Source organism: Plodia interpunctella, chromosome 1, assembly GCF_027563975.2.
Source record: "Plodia interpunctella isolate USDA-ARS_2022_Savannah chromosome 1, ilPloInte3.2, whole genome shotgun sequence".
NCBI lineage: Eukaryota > Metazoa > Arthropoda > Insecta > Lepidoptera > Pyralidae > Plodia > Plodia interpunctella.
Genome location: NC_071294.1, coordinates 11,937,089 through 11,959,277, shown reverse-complemented (window position 1 = coordinate 11,959,277; position 22,189 = coordinate 11,937,089). Strand labels below are relative to the sequence as shown.

The 22,189-nt window shown below is 36.4% G+C and overlaps 1 protein-coding gene across 1 annotated transcript; it reads left to right on the top strand.

The window, feature by feature from the left end:
• The first annotated feature begins 232 nt into the window (after positions 1–232).
• Positions 233–2,677, top strand: LOC128683621 (dTTP/UTP pyrophosphatase). The gene is made up of 4 exons (XM_053769431.2): positions 233–461; positions 535–776; positions 1,272–1,418; positions 1,691–2,677. The coding sequence occupies exons 1-4, from the start codon at positions 372–374 to the stop codon at positions 1,869–1,871; spliced, it is 660 nt and encodes a 219-aa protein (XP_053625406.1). The 5' UTR covers positions 233–371; the 3' UTR covers positions 1,872–2,677.
• The last annotated feature ends 19,512 nt before the right edge of the window (positions 2,678–22,189 follow it).

The following is a 22,189-nucleotide window of genomic DNA, read 5'->3' as shown; positions in this document are numbered from 1 at the left end:
CATTGCATTGCATTTTGGGGCATTGTAAGTTGACAGTGAAGTCATACCATTGACATTTAGTGCCTGCTGTCAGTTCAGAAAGAAAAGGTTGGGGTTGGGGCCGGCGGGCCGCGGGCTAACAACTGCAACAGGTGCAGGACCTGCAAAAGCTGGGCAGGGAGCAGGACGTCAATTTTGTTGTCCTCAATGTCAATGTCATAAGTTAAAATCATTTCTGTTTAGAAGTAAATAGAACATACTTAACTAGCCTAGAGCGTAGGTATAATATATGTACCTAACCTACCTACTATTTTTCTTGTCTTTCTTTGCCAGTTTTCCAAAAAATAAATTGTGTATTCAAATTGGGGTCATTTACTTTCAATTGAATAAAAATGTTGCAACCAGTCATGCACATTTTGAAACACAAAAATATTATTTTAGCTAGTGGCTCACCGAGGCGAAAGGAGCTCATTGAAAACATTGTACGCATAACCTCAAATCTCTGTTTTTATTTTAAAATTTCAATGTATATTTACATGATTTCCTACATTTTAGGGATTAAAAGTGACACTTTGTCCTTCTGAATTCGAAGAGAACTTAAACCCATCGGATTTCGGTAGTTTCCCCGAGTTTGTTGAGGAAACAGCGCTGCAGAAAGCTTTGGAGGTTGAGACCAGGTTGACTCGAGAGGGTCGACCGCCAGACATGGTCATAGCGGCAGATACAATGGTGACGCTTGACGGGAAGATGTTCGGGAAACCAAAGGACAAACAGGAGGCCTTCGATATGTTGTCGAGGTTACTTGCACCACTTCCTCGGGGTTGATTTGTGTAATAGTCCTCATTTCACCATATTTTTTTCCACATTAACACATTTATATTTCTACATGTTCAACATGAACTGATATTCATATTTCAGCCTACTTACATAGTCTTTTTGTATTTATCCTTTTTTAAGTTTAAAGAATTATTATGCATTCACCTTTTTAATCCATCCTCACAGGTCACATTCATCTCTGTATGTTGATGCCATCTCCAAAACTATACATATTTTTAAATTCATTTCCATTCAATATGTTACTTGAATTTGTTGCATTCAAAATTATTTCAAATATGGTTCAAGAATTTGAATTAAACTTAATACCTACTACTTTGTTTTTTTTTTCAATTATTACTATACAATTCATCTTAATCTATTGTAATATATTAAGATTTTTTTTCGAAAGAATAATAAATGGATATGTTATAGCTTTAAGAAAAAAAAAATAAAAAGTATATATTAATTTGTTACAGACTTTCCGGCAAAGAGCATACAGTGTACACAGGAGTTGTGATCAAAGTTAACAAAGAAGTGGTAAAATTCACAGAAAACACTAAGGTGTTTTTTGGATCAATTGATGAAGATCAGATAAATGCCTACATTGAGACTGGAGAACCTATGTAAGTAAGATTTCATGTCACATTACATAGGTTGTTTAGGAGTGAAAACTTAATTCATTATTTCAAAGAAAAATAAAGAAATATATATATATGTATATATATAATGAAAGAATGACAAACAGACAGAAAGTAAAAAAAAAGTTCTATCTCCTAATAATTGCTCATAGATTTTATTGAATATTTACTATTTCCCATGGGTCCAGCACTTTTTGGGGATTCTTTAGCAGGGCTGTTCGTTAAAATCCCATTAATTATATTTTTATTTATTACAGGGACAAAGCGGGAGGCTACGGCATCCAGGGAGTGGGGGGCACCTTTGTGGAAAGGGTCGAGGGTGACTATTTCACGGTTGTCGGCTTTCCACTCTACAGGACCACTTCTGTGTTGTACAAAATGTTCAAAAATTTCCTTAACATGCCTACTTGTACTACTCTGACTGTGGTACCATTTTGATTATTATATTGTACATTGTTCATTAAGACATATAAGTAAAATCGGTATAGATATTCAGTTATCTGAATCTGGAGAGTTGGAGTTCACATTATTTGTAACATCTGTTTATCACTTAAATAACTGTTTAAAACATTTTACATTATGAAAGCTAGATAAGTTTATATTAGGGATCCCCCATGAGGCTGACATAGTCACACAAAGTGCACTCAAGCCTTGTCAAAAATTTAGAAGAAAAAAAAAACATTTTAACCCCCACTTTGGTACTCCTAAACAGTGAAGGAAAATCGACTTTTTCGTTTGAAAGGTGATTTAAAGTATATTATACGATAATTTACGAGTATTGTAGCCATGATTCAATGTCGTGGATAATTTTTCTTCATCATTAATCTGAGCGTGTTCTGGTTGCTATCTCAACCGTTGAACAGTCTGAGCTGCCGGTCGCTGGCATCTCTAGTTGTCAAACCACTGGCACGCATATCGTACTTGACGACATCAAGCCAGCATTTCTTGGGTTTGCCTCATTTGTCAGGGCCAGGCAGGAGCTGCATTTCCTCCCTACGTAATTTGTGCCTTAATCAGATGTATAGGCGATAAACTGTTGTTTCAAAGTTGGTGAAATTACATACTTTTTTTTTAATAGTGATGTAAGAATGCCCAGATACAAAATGGCGCGACGCCAGGGTTATGGGCAACGTGTCAGATGTGTTCTTCCGGCGACGTAATGACATGTGCTTTTTATTAGTAGTTCTTTTATACGTTTATGGAATCATGTAATGCCAATACAAAATAAATAAATACCTAGTTTATATCGCATTTATTCATTTTTGAAAATGTCCTCCCAAATTACATACTTTTTTTGACGACCTCGGTGGCGCAGTGGTAAAGTTCTTGCCACTGGACCGAGAGGTCCCGGGTTCGATCCCCGGTCGGGTCATGATGGAAAGTGATCTTTTTCTGATTGGCCTGGGTCTTGGATGTTTATCTATACACATATTTGTTATAAAATATAGTATCGTTGAGTTAGTATCCCATAACACAAGTCTCGGAACTTACTTTGGGGCTAGCACAATCTGTGTGATTTGTCATTAGGACATATTTAATATAGGGCTGTGATTTTACGACCGACCACCTGCCTGACATCCAACCCTCTATGCACGGGCTGGATGTCGTACGAGGCCTCTATGTGCGAGAGGTTTTGGAGTTACGACTATACTGTTACTGGGATATAAAGCGCTATAAAAGTTGAATTCTTGTTTGGAGTCCGAGTAAAACAATCGCATTTCCGGGGGCAGTGTCAATGCAAATAGGATTGTTACATTGTAAACAGTGTTTCACCTAACGCCTTACTGTTAGCTGTGATCACAGGTTTATAATTGCTAGACACCGCATGCTGTGCGAACATGCGGGCACGAAAATTGTGTTCTGGTATTTGGATTCGTCGCCACCTAATGTGTTCTCGGTCCCGGTGGCATTGATGTCCCGATGAAAACCCTAGGTTCGCTTATAAAATTAATCTCTCAGCTATTAAGGCTTTTTATCCATTAGTCGCTTCGTACGACATCTAAATACAATTGTATTTAGCAGTCATTTCTAGGGCGGGAGCCACACGGCACAAGAAGTATAGATGCACTATCTACCCTTCCTAAATCTGTGGCAGTGATCAACATGTTGTTCTCGGAAACATTGTTGTTGGGAAGGGCTGCGCCTGCGCCGCTTCCGGCGCTGAAATAGATCACACAATGTCAAGTTTGCACGCGCACAGACAGACTGTGAGTACCTGCCTACATCAAAAAGTTCCAGAATGAATCAATCCTTGTATAAGTACAGTTGACAAAATTTTCTTGCAGTCGATTCCACCGCCGTTTCGAGAAGGGGAAACTGAACCTATAAAATAAATGAATAAAACAACATGTACCTAGTTATTATCTTGCAACATTGAGGAAATATGTTATTTTGATGTTTTGTATCTATGTGTGTAGGTAGCTACTAATAGCTACCTACACACATAGATACAAAATATTTTAAATATAAAATAATATTTTCCTAAGAAAACAAAACTTGAATACATGTCATGATTAGCTAATAATTTCAATGGTTAGGAAGAGAATTATTTTAGCATTAAGTTCGCCTTGTTTATACTAAGTAGATAAATGTTTTTACTTGAAACGATAAATTTTAATTAATAAAAAAGACACGTTTTAATTTTTGTATTCAACTGATTTACAAAAACACAAGTTATTCCCTGTAAAATCGTACTTACATTATGTACAATAATTTTTTAATACAAAAATATGTTTCAAAATGTTAAATAAGTATATTGAACATTTTTTACGTGCTTTTTGTACAGCGCCTCTCTCGTACAATTAAATGCTAGTGCCGCCTACATCCCGTGGGCGATGCGAAAGTCCAAATATGGGACAACACGGTGATTATGGGCAAAAATGACCATATGTCTCTTGAAGGGCTGTCTGTCTATGGTCAATGCTGACTTGTATGCCCACGGTGTTAATCCAAGGTTAATTATGTAGCAATTGATTTTGATTAGTTTTTTGTTTTATTGAGTTCATATTTCGTAATTTTATCATAGGCTTGGTAGATGCAGTAGAACTATTCTTGAGATACATTTTTCGCACCTAAACAGCCTATCGAAAATATCATTCGAGCAATATTTAAACATTTATTAATAGAAAAGTCTTTTGACTTTTCTACCTAGGGTCTATTTGTGTAAACTGAAAACCTCATGAGCAGTAGCTAGTAAAATCTCATGTAGTTATTGAGTTTATCTATCATCACAAAAGACAGACGCTGCAGTGGACTTTGTTTTATAATATGTATAAGGACAAGGATAGGATATCTTGACTGATAGACCTCAGTGGCGCAGTGTTAAAGTTCTTGCCACTGAACCGAGAGGTCCCGGGTTCGATCCCCGGTCGGGTCAAGATGGAAAATGATCTTTTTCTGATTGGCCCGGGTCTTGGATGTTTATCTATATATGTATTTGTTATAAAATATAGTATCGTTGAATTAGTATCCCATAACACAAGTCTCGAACTTACTTTGGGGCTAGCTCAATTTGTGTGATTTGTCCTAATATATTTATTTATTTATAGACACAAACAGACAGACATACTATTACATCTTGACAAACATACAACACATAGATTATACTACTACACATTGGGTAGCATAGCAAAAAAATGTTTTATTCTATAATACTTCGTTCAATTCATTTTATGTTTATGTTGGAATGGTAGACTAGACGAACAAGAATATAGGTTAAGTTTATATGTATATGTACCTACCTACCATCTTTTCATTCTCCTGGTTAATTGCGTTTCGTCGGCTAAAATCTATAAACAGCCCTTTCCCACACGTGGCCTACATGATGTGGAAGCGGGAACATACGAGTAGCTCTCAATGAAATGTTTTGTTCAGGGCTGTTGCAATATTGTAGTGCCACATAGCCCTTGACATCTTCCCATGATCCCGTGGGAGTGAAGACTAACCGCAAAACTTAGTCCGTGACGACTCACTGTGATCCTGTTACCGTTGTTGTAATTTGTGTTCTATTCTTACAGCTCTTTGCAGCCTAAGCACAATCGGAAATTAATACTTTTTTTAAGCATAGTTTACTACATTTCCTGGACAGATCAGCGCTCCCAAATTACGCTATCAGAAAGTCTACGTCATTTAATAAAATTCCGTACATGTCTGGGCACACATTGGCACATTGGCTCTAAAAAAATATATGTTCTTACCTAAACAGCAAAGCAACTAAAAGGCAAAATGAAAGAACTAACTTTTTAGTAACTTAACTGCAATATGAAACGCGCTTTATGCTAAAGTAAAAAATCATTACCTAATCAAATTCATGGTTGAGCCTTTAAGTTAACACGATTCACTATTTACTTTTTAAATTCACAAACATTAATATAAATTCATCTATTACGCTTTAATTCAAACGAATATATAGCCATATCAAACGTAATAACGTAAGTACAAAGTATTTTGAAGTACAAACAGCGAAATTTGTGATAAACTTGAATTTGGGATGAATTCACAAAAATGAAGTGTGTTGTGGGGCGTGGGAACAGTCCCTGCGGTCGGGAAGCCAGTCAGATATTCCCACACCCACATTGTTGGGCTCAGAGACAGGTGGTCGCATCAATTTCACCGCTCCACGGAATCCCAGGTGGACAATTTGATCAGGCTGTTAATGAAACGCCCATGCTTTTAACCCCTGACGCAAACAGTGGTGTGTTACATAATATTGATATTGACATATCCAGCGTGTTCTTAGCCACAATTAAAATTCGGTTATTTCCTAAACTTTTAATTTTGCCATTGATTCTTTTATTAATATTTTGTTACCTATTTTAGTACTAATTAGGTAGCCATCATTTTACGTCATACGCCAACTCAATCCATAGTTTTACCATCACATTAAAAGAAATACGTGTTTAAATGAAACAAAAAAAAAAGATTGAACAATAGCTTGCAAAATTAAGACAACGGGACAGGCGAAATAAAAATAAAATCTAAAAATACAGAGCAAAGGTCACCTGGGGCTGACTGACCTCCAAAACAACTAGACATGTCATCGCGTCGCTAATTGAATATAGCCAAACGAATTCAGTCTACGTTATCTGTGCCGATGTTCCCATCCCACAGGTAACAATAGACGGCCGCAACAAGGTCGCCCCAAAGAATAGGAGACAAATACCGTAACGGTCCGATCGAAACTGGACTTTTAACTATGAAATATAAAAAGAGAGTTTGCTTGATCTCTAATCCCGGCTTGACACTCTCGTTTGCCAAACTTTGGAAGATTCGGTATACATTGCCGGTGTTTCAACGCGGTAAATAAATGCATTAACTACTAACTAACACTAACTATACAATGTTCAATGTTAACGTCACGTATTCGCGTCGGCATGTGTCCCATGACTTCGGCGACAGTGTGGAGCTGGCATGATAACTGAGGATTCCGAAGACCACGCGAAGTGGAGGAGATAAAGTAGGAAAGAGGACCTTGGGCTCCTACGCTCAATGGCGGCGGATGGAGCCGGGAATACCTATACGCTCAGATGTAAGAGAGAGCTGAAAAGGAGGTAACTGCGTCTATGCAAAAAAAGCGTATCTCTTTTTTATCCAAAATGTTGTGTTAATGTACCTCTCAGTCCAGAGAATCAAGTTTAAAACGGTTTGGTATCTTCAAATGCCTAACTTTACACACTACCTTAGTTTCATTACAAAGCATTTGATTTAGATGGTGATAAAATGGAAGTTTTGTGTTTGTTTTATGCGTACCTATTCAAAATGTATTTTTCATCTAAAAGTAAGAGATTCTGAAACAGGCCTAGTATCGGTCGGACCGTTGCCCAAACGATTGGGGATAATCTGTAAGACCCGTGAAGCCATTACATATCCATTTTAAGACAATAACAAGACGCTAAATGTAATGTTATAAATATTTGTTGGTAGATGTTGTGTAGTAAATTGTATTCTGTATTTATTTTGACCTTATTTAAGTAACGTAATAATATTTGTACGTTTAAGTTAGACTAGATTAAATGAATTCTATCTTTTTGCGTTCAATGTTATGTTCAGTATCTTTTTTACAAAAACATGATTTGCAAGAAAAGTTTATATTATGTAAGTACAAACCTCTATGTTTTTCAATTAACTAAGTAAGTTAAAAAGCTGTTAAAGTAATAAAAGGAAGGAAATTAACTTAGGTTCTTTCGATGTTTTTTTTTCAGGTACAGTCACTTCGAAGATTTCAAATGCAACAACTAAGATATACAAAAAAATATATTGTTGAAATAAAAACTCAACCTTAAAAGCCATAGTTCCAGCGGTTTCTCTGCTTCACGCAAAAACGTGTAACAAAAAGAGCCACCTCATTAGAACAATGAAGTTTTTACTTTTTTAGGCCGCTTTGGCACGGAATGCTAAAAATACTTATAAAATTGGTTGACAACATAGTATTTGAAATTATAAGGCTGATAGAAGTGTATTTTGTTATATTGTATATGAAAATATCAGTCGCTTTGATGCGCATTAAAAATACACTACAATGTAATTAAAAATTCAAATTTGAATGGGATGTGGTTGCCTGTTTGTCAGTGCGCTCGGGAGGATTCATCAATCATTTATCATTACACACTGACAGATAAAGATCAGGCGAAACTGCTGTGAAAGTTAAAATTTAGTACTCATGTAGTATGTAGGTCTCCAGGGGAGTGTAGGGGGGCACTAAACGAGGATTTTCCGAAATTTCTACGGGAAAAGGAAAAAAAAATTAAAAGATTGTCGAAGGTAGTGCAAAAATCGTTTTGTTACGTAAACGAGGTCACGAGCGAATATTACTATTCCACATAGCACTTCAGGCAGTGACAAAATAACGCATCTTTGACACTTCTACGTCATATTCCATGTTCAGTGGTCGACACGGTTGTCGTGGGCAAACCGTGCTAGTTCGCGACGGGAGCTGTGGGAAACGCCATACTAAATACAATAATAACAAATAGCTAACAGTCTTTTGTTAAAAGTACGAGATAAGAGTTAGGAATCTAGTTTTTCTATGATATACGTACATGAAGGCAAGATTTTCGTTTCTTACGGTCTGGGGTCCGCTATGTGTTGAGGACCGTAGATCATAAAATATGCACAGGGTATGGAGATAAAACATCACTTGTTTATTTCTATTACAACAATTGTACCATCTCAGAAATAACAACCAACTGTCATGACAACATTTTTCTCTATTTAGTTGTCATGTTCTAGAGATTAAAACTCTTTACTCTAATACTAAGCCGTCATTTTTGGGAATTTTGGTGGAATAAAAAACACATTAACCTAAAAATCAACAAATTTTTTTAAAAGTAGCAAGTAGCTTTTAGTAGAATCTCTAGCTCTCTTTTATCTGAGCGTTTTCCCGGGTTCTTTCTCAGCCGTTAGGCGTCGTAGCCCAGGAACCACTTTTAATCGAACATCTAGCTATCATAAACGCAGTAAACTCTGGCTACCGGACGATTCATGTAATGACTGCAGCGTGACACCTTCGGAGTTAGTAGTGAATGAGGTAGTGAGTGTTGGGTTACATCGCGAGAAGATCGTGGGAGCGGTGTCCGGTTCGATTCCCGCGCCGGCAAATTACTGGTGTCACTGTTTCAGGTAATGAGTTTAATGGTGCCACCTACCTGATTGTTTTGACCCTGGATTAAATTAGGAGCGTTATGTTTAATTTTAGGGGGTTTAAGACAACAAGCCATGTTGGGCTTGTATGGGAAGACTTGTTTTTCGCTCGCCATGAAGAGAACTCTTTTTGGAGTACGAAATTTTGCTTTGCTATGGCCCTCCAGGATTCATGTCTGAGTTAATTAATCCTTTCAAAACAAATATCAAACTCTCAACTCTGGGCCGCTTCCATGCTTTTTCTTTTCCACTTCCCACGGTCGCATCTTTAATATAGTTATATCAAGTAGTGCCATTATTTTATATTGTTTTTTTTTTTTGCACTTAGTAGTGAGTGAAACCAAAGCAAGAGTCTCTATCACAAGATAATTTATGAAACATCTATACACTTAATTATACATAAGGAGTAGGTGTCAAAAAACAAATATAACCTCCGAATATACTTATCAGTTTATTAAGTATCGATTTACACCCATAATGGGCGGATTTCCATCGCTTAAAACAGGGTCAGTCGTGGGCGCCGCCCACAGGGCTAAGGTTCGAACTTAGAACTTTTTAAGTTTGGTAATAAGTACCTTCTCATTATGATCACTTTCACGTTGCAAGATTAATTGATTGAGACAGTTCCCAAAGTAATTTGATCTATGCTATTAAAATGGCAACCACAAGTTAAAATAACGTTTGCTTTATAGAGAGAAGGTTTTGATCCAAATTCCGTATAATTAGGCCAGTGAGCCAGAATATATTATGTCAGAACCTCTCTGATAACATGGTTCCGCTTCACTGTAACAAACGCCTATTTTTAGCCTATTTTAATAAAGCCTATTTTTTCATCTCATTATTATTATCAAAAATAAGTTAAAAAGCATGTGTGACATGTGTAACAAATCCATTTAAATAGATGCATGAGTATTTTCAAAAAACATAATTTCTCGCTTGTAATATGTTGGTTACTTAAGAGTACATATTAATCTCTAATGAAAATACTGTACATCGGCGTAAGACATAAAGACATGAATTAATTCAGCCGAACTGGCGTGGTCTCGATAGCTCAGTGGTCAAGAGCACTGTCCCGGATAGACAGAGGCGCGGGTTTAATTCCCGCTCGATTCCAGAATTTTTTCACCTCATTATTATTTTCAAAAACTGAGCCTATCTGGCATAATAGGGACCAAGAATGTTTCATTGAGTTTCTTTCAACCTTTCAGTAATCTTTTCAGCAGTAGCAACGAATACTCGTTCCGAAATGCGAATAATTTGGGTTTTTGAGAAATCCTAGTAATATCTTTTCAGCAGTAAAGTGCGAAAGTTTGTGAGGATGTATGTATGTATCTATGTTACTTTTTCACGCAAAATCTAGTGGACAGATTGTTATGAAATTTGGTACACGGGTAGAATATAACCTGGGTACACATAGGGTACTTTTTATCCCGAAATTCCCATGGGAACGAAGCCCCGGAGCGCAGATAGTGTTACATAATTTACAATTTGACAAGAAGAAGGTTCCGAATAAATGTTGACTTTGACTTCAATAAAAACGGTAAAACAGCGCGTCAAAATCAAAATCAAACCATTTATTCAGAAATTAGGTCTTCACAGGCACTTATTTCACGTCATATTCTAAATTAAGTGATATTCGCCAAAGCTACAAATTACTAGCATTTCGGAACGACCACTGCTCAGGAGAAATGCCAAAGAAACTCATTCAAACAGTGGTAAAACAGAAAGCTAATGGTTTTACTACGCTGTAAATCATTTTAGATTCATGCCGCTATATGCACACAATACAAAATAGATGAATTTATTATATTTATGAGATGATAGTGCACCACAATATATTTCTTAAAATACCGGTGTACATGAAGTAATAGTGATTCTAATTTTTTTTTAATTATGGGCAATTTTTGGAAATAAACGTTCATTCATTCATTCATTCATTCTTCTGTGCCATACTGTAACGTAATCACTGGAGTAATTTTGGTTATTTTCACGGTGAATCTTATCATAATCCCATAACTAATATAATAAAAACGAATGTAAGTTGTTTTTTGTTCCCTATTCGCGGTTTACGTGCTTATAACCAATCTTCTTGAAGTGTTGTATGCATGTAGTTTGAAGCGTGGATACGGAGATAGGTGCAGTGCATCCCGGAAAAATAAATATTTGTTTGAGAATATCACATAAAGGTTGGAAATTTTCTAGACCCGCTTGTGTGACATGAACAATTTTACACGTCTAGAAAACTGACATCGTACATAATTAGTTTGATTACACCCTTTACAACTTTGATCCTAGAAATTGTTTAGGATAGACAGTGTCTACGATAGACAGTAAACAACGTTAGGTTACTTAAAATTACATAGTTTACCTATGGGAAATATGATGGCTAAAGTATTCTGAGAAAAGATCGCTAGGTCAAGTTAGGTTTACGAAACAAACAAACAAAAAAAATTACATTGAAATATCGAAATTAGAACAACGAGATTGATGCGTCTGAAGGCGTTTAAAAACGTATTTTATTGGTTGCTGAGCTGGTACACACGAGCCCTTTGAAACCTAATACGCGGGAATCTGCGCTTTCCTAATTGTGCTGAAAATAACTAGTTTGTGCCCAGCATTCCGCCACCTGGATTGGGAACTCCACGCTGTTATGCGCTCCTGGGAATTCTAAAAAAAATTAATTAGTTACATATGTACTTTTAAATGTTGGGATTCCTAGAAATATTAAATTTTGAGCGAAGTTATTCAGTCACTGCGATTGCATAGATGAAAATAATATAGCAATATTTTTTTTTCCAAACTAGTATTAATTTTTATCTTCTTATTTCTTCTTTTTTTTGTATCTTGTAAATATCACTTTGAAAATAATATAATATCACAAGTCACAAGTATATAATAGTCACAAGGAGCTAGCCCAGCTTAAGATAAATAATTAATTACTGAAATTGAAAACATGTAATAAACGTAAGTATAAAACTACTGCAGATTGTGTGAAAAGCTAGGCTGTGAAATAAAATAAGATACTAATAAATCAGATTTAATTTATTGTCAAACTGATAAAATAGATATTGTTATATCATAAGGAAGGTAGACAATGGATACGGTTACGTGCGTTACGTACATATGTTATGTGTGATCCTAAGACTTCCTGCATAACTGTCTTAAACACACTTCTTTTATTCAATCCCTATCAAGATGCCACATGGGACGAGTTACGTGTGTACACAACGTACTAAAGTGTGTCATAAATATTTAAGTTATACTTATTAAACACAAATATCTAGACTGACATTAACCGCTGATAGCCACAATGTAAACTACACACTTGTTTCAAAAATGCTATATAAATTTTGCCATAGATATAATCTATACTATTATTATAAAGAGGTAAGCGTTTAAGAGCTTGTATGTTTGAGGCGGATAATCACCGAAAGTACCGAACCTGTTTCAAAAATTCTTTCACCATTACAAAGGTACGTTATCCAATATTGTTATAGACTATATTTTATCTCAAAATTCCCACAGGAGCGAAGCCCCAGGCAACATCTAGTTATATTATATTGTCAGCACTAGCGCGTAGCGAAAGGCGGACCCTGGGCTCCGACGCTCAACGCCTGATTGAAGGTGACCGGGCTTAGATGAGAGAAAGATATATCTTACTGTCAACACTTTGGCTAATAGTGCTATATTTTAGAAAATGTGTCCTGCTGTTTCGTTCGACAATGGACACCATAGTCCAGCGGAAACTAACGTAAGAACAACTGTCAATATTTCACTTTCGAACACCGAATAATGCTGTATACGCACCAACGCCCTTGCTCGCCTATTTCGAGACACGCTGCTCGTATTTAACTTTAATTGCTTTGGAATTACTTCAACTTAATCTTGACACGGGAGCCCCCTAAGTTACGGAGGATAAATAGTTATTTAACGAATTAGGTACTTACGCGTCATAATCAGTCATTTTATTTCCCCACTGCTGGGGTATAGTATACTGCACTAGATGTTGCCCGGGGCTTCGCTCCCGTAGGAATTTTGAGATAAAATATAGCCTATAACAATCTTGGATAATGTACCTTTTTAATGGTGAAAGAATTTTTGAAATCGCTTCGACAGCTTCGTAGATTACCCGCCTCAAACATACAAACTCACCCAAGCCCCGGGCATCAGCTAGTGTAGAATAATTTGTAAAGAGATTTTTTTTTGTTTTGCTAATAAATAAAAGAAATTGGTAAAAATGTGATGGTGGCGCTGATGTGCAGTTGTGTATCACGTTTACACCACTATTGCAGCTTATATAAGTGTTATATTGCTTTACTACAATACACCGCACCTGATCAACATTATCGTTTGCGAAAACAAAGCTGAAAGTAGGCCTTCAAACGTGCTCGTGTCTGTAACGTCTGGACATTCTCACTTCACACCTGGACTGTGCGAAATAGGCGTGTTGTAAACAACATCAAAACTTGCAGAATTTATTGGTACAGTAACGATAAACCAAAGTTTTATTACAGCTCTATCTTTGTCTCATCTGAGGGGTTTCCTGGTAGCTTCTCAGTCATTGAGCGTCTGAGTCCAAGGACCGCTTTGCTACTTTCTCGTCTCCACTTGGCACGGTCGTCGACATCCCTAGTTGTCAGACCATTGGCACGCACATCATTCTTGACAACATAAGACTAAGATATTACATGACTGTCCTAAAATTAAGCGGTAATTATTTGCAGTGTGTGTTTAATATTATGTAAATCGGGTTCGAAGGACAATTAATTCTTCAGTCTACAAGACGATTTTGCTGTTCGAAGTAATTTATTTCCTTAGACAGTTTTCTGATGAAAAAATTATTATCACTTATCGAATCAAATGTTACCAGTCTTATAAAGTACCTACGCGATAAAAGGATGACTAAAATTTTATTTCGATTCTTTTAAGAAATGAAATTTTAAAAAGCTAGTCAAGAATAATATCAAAATCGCTTCAGATTTAACATTGATCGTGATCAGTAACTGAGTTGGTACCACAACGTCCAAAACCCATAGCTTTTCAAATCAAACACAGAATATCGGCAAAATGGAACCGTAACTTCCTAAAATATGGTTCCGTTTTCCCGATTTATTCCAGCCATTTCGAGTAATTTCGTGTATACATCACCGCCGTTCCCATAAATCGGCAACATTATCGGGAGAGGTGCCACAACAGGAAGAGTGGAACGTGCTGCGCTGCCCAACAGTTTATTGGGGCAATACTTCCTATGTTATTTTGAAATTTCCGCCGCTTTGGCTACAGGTGCGACCATCATTCGACTGTTGTTTTAATGTTAAATAGCGCTTAAACATAGTCATTTACTAATGTGATTTATTTTGGTCGTCTTAAGCAAATAAATATATATTTATATCGAATAGTCAGTAGTTTGTAGAAACAACAGATCTGGCATGATAGGGACCAACACTGTTCAAATGAGTTTCTTTCGGCATTTCTTCTCAGCAGTGGTCGTTCCGAAATGCCAGTAGTTTTTAGGTTGTGAGTCATAACTATTTAATATAAAAATTGACGTGATAAAGTGCCTGTGATGTTCTAATTTCCGAATAAATGATTTGAATTTCGAATTTTTTGTAGAAAGATGAATTGTCATTTTATTGTATTTAATTATATTATTATGTTTACACCGGATTTCTGAAAATACTTCTAAATAAAGCTGAATGAAAATCGAACGCTCCAGCATTTTTAACCCTTTCACTTAAATTTTGAAGAGCAACGTGGTTTTGCGAATTAGTTTTGATAATGAAACAGTGTATAAATTGCTAAACGATCGAGGTTCAGCTACGATTCATCTGAAGTTATTACGCTGGTCGATGGCTTTGTATATCTTTCAGGAAATATCGTAAAAATTACAAAAAAATCGGATTATTTTCTTACTATGAGCAATTATTGTATGTTCTCATTATCTAGAAGTAAATTGGAGGTCAGTCAGACGCAAACTACACCAATAAAGCGATTCAGTTTAATTGATTAACCGTAATTATGACGAAAAACGGCCTTTTCAATTAAATACAAATTAACATTTAAAAGCCGCCCATGAGTGACAACTTCCTTTATAGGTATGTTAAAAACATTACCTAACTTAGCCGACGTAGGCGAATCGCCGATTTCAACCGATGCACCGTGCGTGGGTGCCCTTAATCTTTTTTCTATACATTGTTAGTTTTAGAGCCATTCTAAAACAGTTTCGATGTTTAAGCGCCGTTGTATAAAATTCAAATTCAAAATTCAAATCATTTATTCAGAAATTAGACCTTCACAGGCACTTTTTCTCGTCAATCTTTAAATTTATAGTTATTTCTCACAAGCTAGAAACTACTGGCATTTCGGAACGACCACTGCTGAGAAGAAATGCCGAAAGAAACTCATTTGAACAGTGTTGGTCCCTATCATGCCAGATCGGCTTACCATTATTGTTTCTTACAAAAAAAATTTTTTTTTCTTTTCTTTCTAATAATATATAAAAGTACATAATGTACATAGTCAAAAGGTATATCAAAACAGGTTATGATTGTGATCCGAGTGCTGATTATAATATATATATATATATATATATATCGATGTGAAACACAATTAACTTACATGAAAATATATGAGAAACGAGATGACCAGTTCCCTCTGGCAGCACCCGTTCACGAGTTGACGCATGGGACAGCCATCGCGTAGCTCAACCATAATAGAGGGAACCTCACGACCCGGCCCACGACGCCACCACCAGATTGACCATTTGAGTGAGCATGACACACTCGATTCCCATGACTATATGACTATATGACCACGATATTAAATCAATCTGGCTGTTGGCGGCTGGGCCCTTTTTGTAATAGATTTATAATATATATTATAATAATATAATAAATATTATAAAAGAATATACGATTTTTTAAGTTACTTAAACGTTCTTCCAACGTGTGGGTGATGCCTTTACAATACAATGCTAAAAAGTTTACAAGCAGTATTACTATCATATAATATCATATCATTTTTCAGTATACTATCATATAATTTAGCTATTGTATAATCCCTCGCGTGCGGTGGACACCAGCCTGTGGAGCGAAAGGTCCCAGGTTCGAATCCTATTCGTGCCACATGAGTTATACCAATTTGACTCATGTATAGTTGTTTTTACCGACCACCACTTGTTTCCGGTGAAGGAAAACATCGTGAGGAAACCTGCACACTGGTTGATTATTAACTTGTGTGTGAAATGGAGAAGGCAATGGCAAACCACTTCATCACTAATGCCAAGAAAGTTGTGTGTGTTTAATTCCACGTAATGACCCTCAGCCATGAGGAATACGACTATGAAGAAGAATCCCTCGATCGCGAAGCTACCGGTCATTACGATGATGTATTCAAAGTCTTTGAACATAAATTAAAAAACAAAGTAAATAAAAGAGTTCATTACCTAGGACGGTTATAATAAAACCCTTTACAGTTTGCCTATATACTATGCAAATATGCTTTTAAAATGTCCTTCTTACACCTCGTTTACACAGCAAGGAACAGAGATCAATTGGCGATAAAAATGACGCGTTACAAAAGTGCTTAAAAGTCTCTTCCATCCAAATACTATCCAATGGTTTTTCGACCTTCGTTGAAAAAGCGCTCGTGCTAACATTGCTTTAGATCTAACATACAAAAAATCTTCCTATTTGAAATAACTTTTTTTATACAGTTTTATTCAATAAATTATTATTTGAAAACAATAGATTTCGCACGTTGGTGTGGCCAAACATTATTTTTATGCCAGTCAAGGTTACATCTCTATCAAATGATCAAATGATGAAGTAAATTATTATAATTTACCTAAATTAATTGCAACTACGCTTCCGGCATCATTGTGGTTATTACTATTGAGATAATAATAATATGTAACTACTAGTTATAATAGGATTATATAAGATTAGGATATCGATGCTTTGGTGCAACAGTTGGCGATGATTTTAACCGGCGTTGACTTTACCAGGCGCGCCGCTGATGTTTAAACAAAATGGCGTACCTACTAATTTGCGTTTTTCTGCGCACGTTAAATGTCCAAGTTGACGGTGCAACCCACCCTAAAGTGTCTAAATTAGAATTAAAATAATGAGATTGATGCGATTTCCAATGTTGTTCGTAAAGTACAACTCATACAGAAAGCCAACGTTTTTTTTTTAATTTATTTTAAGGACCTATTTTATTGATCGCAAAGTATATTTGACACATAGTCTATCATGTAACATATCGAACAGACAGCGTTAAAACTATATTTATGAAATATGTTTCATAAATATAGTTTTAACGCTGTCTGTTATTTATGAAACATATTTCATAAATATTTATATACAGCTAACTGGTCAATCACATCAGTCAGATTTAGCCAGCAAGTTATGTTTGTCAGATAACAATATCATATTTTATGAGAAAGTGGCGTAACAGGCCCTTGGTCGTAAAATTTCTACCCCCCCTATTATGTTCTTCGAGAAAAGTCAATAATATTTCAAAAATACCCACTCTTCTCCTTCTGCGAATCCTATTTCGTAGGTCCAATTGATAGTTTGTTTTAGTTTTCCAAACAGTGATCTAATAAGGCACGTCGCGCGTCGCGGACCAGCGATCACCGCTCCTGTCACGGCACCGCATACGCTAATGACACAAGTAATGGTATATGCCACCATTGGTTTGGCGGCTTAGATACGTAGAAAATATTTTTGTCTTTGCCAGACGCTGTTGCCAGGGGAATAAAGCATGCGGCAGCACTGAGCTAGCTCAAGGAGTTGGCGCGAATATTTCAGAAGTTTCGTACAATCTGGAAATACTGAAGCATTTTCCACATCAAAATATAGGTAATCAATTTATTAAATGATTCATGTAATATTATTTATTGCTATGTATATTCCATAATGTTGCATAAATTGAAAGGTATTATTGGATCAAAAATTGGATGATCAACGAAAAAAGGATTTCCTTAAGGAATACCTTAATTAAGATTAAGAACTATATCTATATCCATTGATTTTAACATTATTAGTTAATATATCAAATAGTAATATATATAGTATAAATAGATTCAATGCTACGTGCCGTCCTATCGGAAATACGGAAAAGGATAAAAGACTTTGACGATCATACAAACTCCTGTATCGCGTCGTTTCGAAGCAAGTCGCGTATCCACATTGTTTACACTGGACGAGTCCTTGATTTATTCTAATTCTATAATTTGTTAGTTGCCAGTTGCCACATAATGTTTTATTAGGATATGTTTCCGATACTGGCTACCCTGTGGGTACTAGAAGACCCTGACCCTATGGACGCAGAAGCGTAAGCACAGAGGGAGAACTCGAAAGATGGCGGGACGGCGGGACGATATAGGTTTCCTGCGGAGTGGCAATAGGCTGCCCTCGACAGAGATTTGGGGAAAAAGGAAGGAGAGTCCTTTCCCAGCAGTGGGACACATCAAACGGCTAATAAAAAAGTTATACTTAGATAAAATATTTTAAAATTTGAAATGGCTTCGACATCGACACGGTTGCCGTCAATGATAAAATGCGGCGGGTGCGACACGACGTGAAAATGTCAAAAATATGTACTAATATGTCTGTGTTCTTTAGTCTGAATAGCCATAGATATTAGTCCATAGTCACCCGGAATTAAAAGTGAAAATCTGTTACAAGTTTAGGAGTTAGTGAATACAAACAGACGGATACAGAAAACGACGTTACACGTTACCGTGTAGAGATAAATCAACATGATGCCACTGAATTTCTCACGAGAGCGGATCTCCTAGCAAACATCGCTCAATGTGAACACTAATACACTATGGATATTTTCGTAAACTCCGGACGACGACACGGGATGTCGACTGTACGCGGCCAATTCTAATTCATATCACATGGACATCTTTAAAGACCATTTTTTGTTCACAAATTGGACGGGAATGACCTTATTGTGTATTAAAATATCCTTGACCACACGTCCAACTTATAGGTAGAGGTTCACGCATGAGGCATGCTCAAGCAATTATTTTCCACCTGCGATTTGGAATTCGGCGGTAGACTTAGATTTGAGTAATTTTTTTGTGATGTAAGTAAGACATACTTTGAATAAAGAATTTCGAATTTGCGATTCAAATTCGAGCGACGCACCTCCTGATCGACCGAGGGTTTGCTATGGATGGATGCATCGCGAGGCTCGCTCAGTCAAGCAGGAACTCAGGACCCGGGTTTTATCCCAGGGCGTGGAAGTCACGCAAGAATACCGTCTAGCTGGACGATAAAACCATCAGCACGTTGCCTGGAAGGCCATCAAGAGAGATAAGTAGCTTCTCTTTTACGGCACTCAGCGACTATGAACGCGAGTATTTCTTAATTACACGTGACTGAAGTTATAGCTTCTCACTGCTACTAAACTACCTCCACCAAGTTAATTTCTGGCAGAGTGGTGTACCAGTTACTATATCGATAAGACTATGGATATCGCCTTACGCGGTTATGATCTATAGAGGCTATGTCGTACGTACATACAGATGCTACATTACATTATGGCTCAAATTTTTATGCTTATTGATAGAGAGACCCGATGTTAGTAATTGCTGTTATTTACTGGCTAAATTTAATTTGGTACCTACTACATCTGATTAGGTTGGGCCGTGCTGGAGGAAGAACAATGCTCTATATAGGTGACGCTGTTAATAACTTAACAACTAAGTAAACCGGATTTTCTCCCCTGCACCATTGCTGGTTCAGATCAATGGTACACAACAACAGCGTAAATTGGTCGGTATTTAGTTAGGCAACTATTTTTGGCAAAGATTACAAATATTTATACATACACAGTAACACCTGCGAATTTATTGAGTCAACAGGTATGACTGTAGTGGTGTAAAGTGGAGCAATTCTTCGCGAAACATTTACCAAATGACTCATGCCAGCTATTATTGTGTTGTGTATTGTAGGTAATTGGATCTAGCCATTATTTTCGCTAGATTTTAACGAGCAATAAAACAGTTCTTTACAGCACTTAAATGTAATGGCTGTAACGACAACGAATGACGAATTTCATTGATGTAAGCATTACTTACCGAAGGTAACTTAACTTACATAAATAGTATACACAACACGAGCCTTTTTTATTAAGCTTACGTAGAAAGGAAAACGTTGTGTGACGCAAATACAATTAAATCGTATAGAATTATATTGTCGACCTCGGTGGCGCAGTGGTAAAGTGTTCGATCCCCGGTCGGGCCATGATGGAAAATGAATTTCTGATAGGTCCGGGTCTTGGATGTTTATCTATAATGTTATATGTTATAAAATATAGTATCGTTGAATTAGTATCCCATAGCACAAGTCCAGAACTTACTTTGGGGCTAGCTCTATCTGTGTAATTTGTCCTAATATATTTATATAGATTTTATTTAAGTGAAAATTCATTTGACTCCTTTCAAAAATTTTTTTCAAATTCAAATTCAAATCATTTATTTAGAAATTAGACCTTCACAGGCACTTTTTCTCGTCAATCTTTATATTTATAGTTATTTCTCACAAGCTACAAACTACTGGCATTTCGGAACGACCACTGCTGAGAAGAAATGCCGAAAGAAACTCATTTGAACAGTGTTGGTCCCTATCATGCCAGATTTTATAAAATTCAGAATGGCATTATTTTAATGAAACCACTCTGTGAGTCTGCATTACGTCGGCTTCTCATAGCCTCATTCAATGCTCCAATCTTTCGTTTGTCGTACTTTGTCAAAACGTTGATGCTCATCTATTTAAACCTAACATATACTGGCACGAACGCTTTTAATTTTTACTTACCTCTTTCTCCAAATTTGTAATATCTAACTGTTAAATCTTGTTAGTTATTTTGTAGCACCTGGAAGTGGAAAGTCTGATACCTACTGAGATACAGGCTGCTTAGTTCAGGCACTAGTCTCTCATAGTTTATATTTAAAAAAAATCCATCATGAATGAAATTTGAACTTGAGTATCAAGCAAAAACTAAGTTATTTAATGATTTATGTTATTTTATCGTGTCTCAGGAAGTTTGTAACGTGAGTGGCTGTATTCTATTGAGATATAAGACCACACATATGCCAAAACACATTTTTTGGATTCCTAACGTCTTTGATTATCTTTCTTTTTCTCGTATCGAGGTTGTTGCTGACACTAGTGTCAGATTGTCTTTGCTAGTATAGATTTTTGTTAGTGGGTTCCTTTCTTTCGCATAGTTTATTTTGTCCTATTGTAATTTGACATATACCGATTTTGACATAAAACCTTTTGGTTTAATAGATATAAGGCATAATTAACTTTTAGCATACGGGTAAATGTGGCATAATTAACTTTTAGCTTAGGTTAGTTATGCGAAATAAACGTTATGCTTAAAAATCATTATGTCATACGTACATACAGATGCTACATTACATTATGGCTCAAATTTTTATGCTTATAGATAGAGAGACCCGATGTTAGTAATTGCTGTTATTTACTGGCTAAATTTAATTTGGTACCTACTACATCTGATTAGGTTGGGCCGTGCTGCAGGAAGAACAATGCTCTGCTGCGCCATCGAGCGTGACGCAGAGTCACGCGTCAAGAGACGCGGTGACTGCGCACGCGCCGTGCTCTCCTGGGACCTAAGTCTTGCCCGCGGCTTTCCTCACGTCGTGAAAACAACGCCAGCGGAATTTTCAAAGCAGACTTTAATTTTAGCATTCCCATACAAATTAGAAGATTAGCTGACCTGTTGCTTGTCGGCTGTACATTCAGGAATCTTGATGGTTGCCGTGGACACGAAAAGGAAGACGAATTCTGTTTATTTCCAGCATGGTGTGAATCATAGACAGTGCAGATAAAAAATAAATAGTGGTGTTACAAATAATGTACATAATCAAGTGATTATAATATCATAACACCTTTGTAGACATGATTGCGGTGACATTAGATGCGTCGCGCGCCGCTCCTTCTTCACCTGAGCTTCGGAAGTTTTAAGTAAAACTTTGACGTCGATAAATGATGAAATAAAGATTTTTTATATAAATTTAAGTTATTCATACCTAATGAGACAAGAATACGGTTTTCAAATTATGACATTTA

What these genes read in the sequence shown, in the direction of transcription:
- LOC128683621 (XM_053769431.2), top strand. Translation starts at nt 372, where the DNA reads ATGTTGCAACCAGTCATGCACATTTTGAAACACAAAAATATTATTTTA. An exon ending in GCCTTCGATATGTTGTCGAG is followed by an intron (nt 777 to 1,271) that starts GTTACTTGCACC and finishes AATTTGTTACAG; the next exon opens with ACTTTCCGGCAAAGAGCATA. An exon ending in ATTGAGACTGGAGAACCTAT is followed by an intron (nt 1,419 to 1,690) that starts GTAAGTAAGATT and finishes TATTTATTACAG; the next exon opens with GGACAAAGCGGGAGGCTACG.